Source organism: Salvelinus namaycush, chromosome 20, assembly GCF_016432855.1.
Source record: "Salvelinus namaycush isolate Seneca chromosome 20, SaNama_1.0, whole genome shotgun sequence".
NCBI classification, from domain to species: domain Eukaryota; kingdom Metazoa; phylum Chordata; class Actinopteri; order Salmoniformes; family Salmonidae; genus Salvelinus; species Salvelinus namaycush.
Genome location: NC_052326.1, coordinates 48,280,704 through 48,282,781, shown reverse-complemented (window position 1 = coordinate 48,282,781; position 2,078 = coordinate 48,280,704). Strand labels below are relative to the sequence as shown.

The 2,078-nt window shown below is 34.7% G+C and overlaps 1 protein-coding gene across 1 annotated transcript; it reads right to left on the bottom strand.

The window, feature by feature from the left end:
* Window positions 1-262: 262 nt before the first annotated feature.
* Window positions 263-1,646, bottom strand: LOC120064852 (keratin-associated protein 9-2-like). The gene is made up of 6 exons (XM_039015445.1): window positions 1,636-1,646; window positions 854-963; window positions 755-768; window positions 695-708; window positions 560-648; window positions 263-282 (listed from the first exon to the last, which is right to left on the bottom strand). The coding sequence occupies exons 1-6, from the start codon at window positions 1,644-1,646 to the stop codon at window positions 263-265; spliced, it is 258 nt and encodes an 85-aa protein (XP_038871373.1).
* Between the last annotated feature and the right edge of the window lie 432 nt (window positions 1,647-2,078).

Genomic DNA, 2,078 nt, shown 5'->3' with positions numbered 1-2,078 from the left:
CACTGATGTAATTAAATATAATGAAAGTTTAAATGGTGCCAAGTCAGAGTAAGAGAGTATGAACTGCATAGAATACAGTGAAAGCTAAGGCAATGATCTACAGATCCAGTCACAAGGGATTGCTGTCTTCTTCTGTCAAGTAAGGTACATTCCTATTGAGGACCTTCATCCCACAACAGGCGACTCAATCGCTTTTCCTTCATTCTGACACATCAGTAATAATGGATGAAATAAGCCGTAGTCATGGCAATAATATGCTCCTCTAGGCCGTCCTGGAACGACCTAGAAGAGCAACACATTTTAGTAAGCCATTTTAACTCAGAACTGTCAGAGAATTGAACAAGCTCCCAGTAGTCCCCATTAGGCTGCCAAAAAGCAAGGCATCAAATCTGGTGGCTTGACAGCGAAACCTGGGAGGTCTCCAATCCCCTCATCGAAGTGAAAGAAGGTCAGAGTCAGATGATGAAGGCACATCTATATTATCTACAACAACATGTACGAGAACAAGCTCTCCTAGAACAACATGTACTAGAATAACATGTACTAGAATAACATGTACTAGAACAACATGTACTAGAACAACATGTACTAGAATAACATGTACTAGAATAACATGTACTGGAACAACATGTACTAGAACAACATGTACTAGAACAACATGTACTAGAACAACATGTACTAGAATAACATGTACTGGAACAACATGTACTAGAACAACATGTACTAGAACAACATGTACTAGAATAACATGTACTGGAACAACATGTACTAGAACAACATGTACTAGAACAACATGTACTAGAATAACATATACTAGAACAACATGTACTAGAACAACATGTACTAGAACAACATGTACTAGAACAACATGTACTAGAACAACATGTACTAGAACAACATGTACTGGAACAACATGTACTAGAACAACATGTACTAGAACAACATGTACTAGAACAACATGTACTAGAACAACATGTACTGGAACAACATGTACTAGAACAACATGTACTAGAACAACATGTACTAGAACAACATGTACTAGAACAACATGTACTAGAATAACATGTACTAGAACAACATGTACTAGAACAACATGTACTAGAACAACATGTACTAGAATAACATGTACTAGAATAACATGTACTAGAACAACATATACTGGAACAACATGTACTAGAACAACATGTACTAGAACAACATGTACTAGAATAACATGTACTGGAACAACATGTACTAGAACAACATGTACTAGAACAACATGTACTAGAACAACATGTACTAGAATAACATGTACTGGAACAACATGTACTAGAACAACATGTACTAGAATAACATGTACTAGAATAACATGTACTGGAACAACATGTACTAGAACAACATGTACTAGAATAACATGTACTAGAACAACATGTACTAGAACAACATGTACTAGAACAACATATACTAGAATAACATGTACTGGAACAACATGTACTAGAACAACATGTACTAGAATAACATATACTAGAATAACATGTACTAGAATAACATGTACTGGAACAACGTACTAGAACAACATGTACTAGAACAACATGTACTAGAATAACATATACTAGAATAACATGTACTGGAACAACATGTACTAGAACAACGTACTGGAACAACATGTACTAGAACAACATGTACTAGAACAACATGTACTAGAATAACATATACTAGAACAACATGTACTAGAACAACATGTACTAGAACAACATGTACTAGAATAACATGTACTGGAACAACATGTACTAGAACAACATGTACTAGAATAACATATACTAGAATAACATGTACTAGAATAACATGTACTGGAACAACATGTACTAGAACAACATGTACTAGAACAACATGTACTAGAATAACATGTACTAGAACAACATGTACTAGAACAACATGTACTAGAATAACATGTACTAGAATAACATGTACTGGAACAACATGTACTAGAACAACATGTACTAGAATAACATATACTAGAATAACATGTACTGGAACAACATGTACTAGAACAACGTACTGGAACAACATGTACTAGAACAACATGTACTGGAACAACA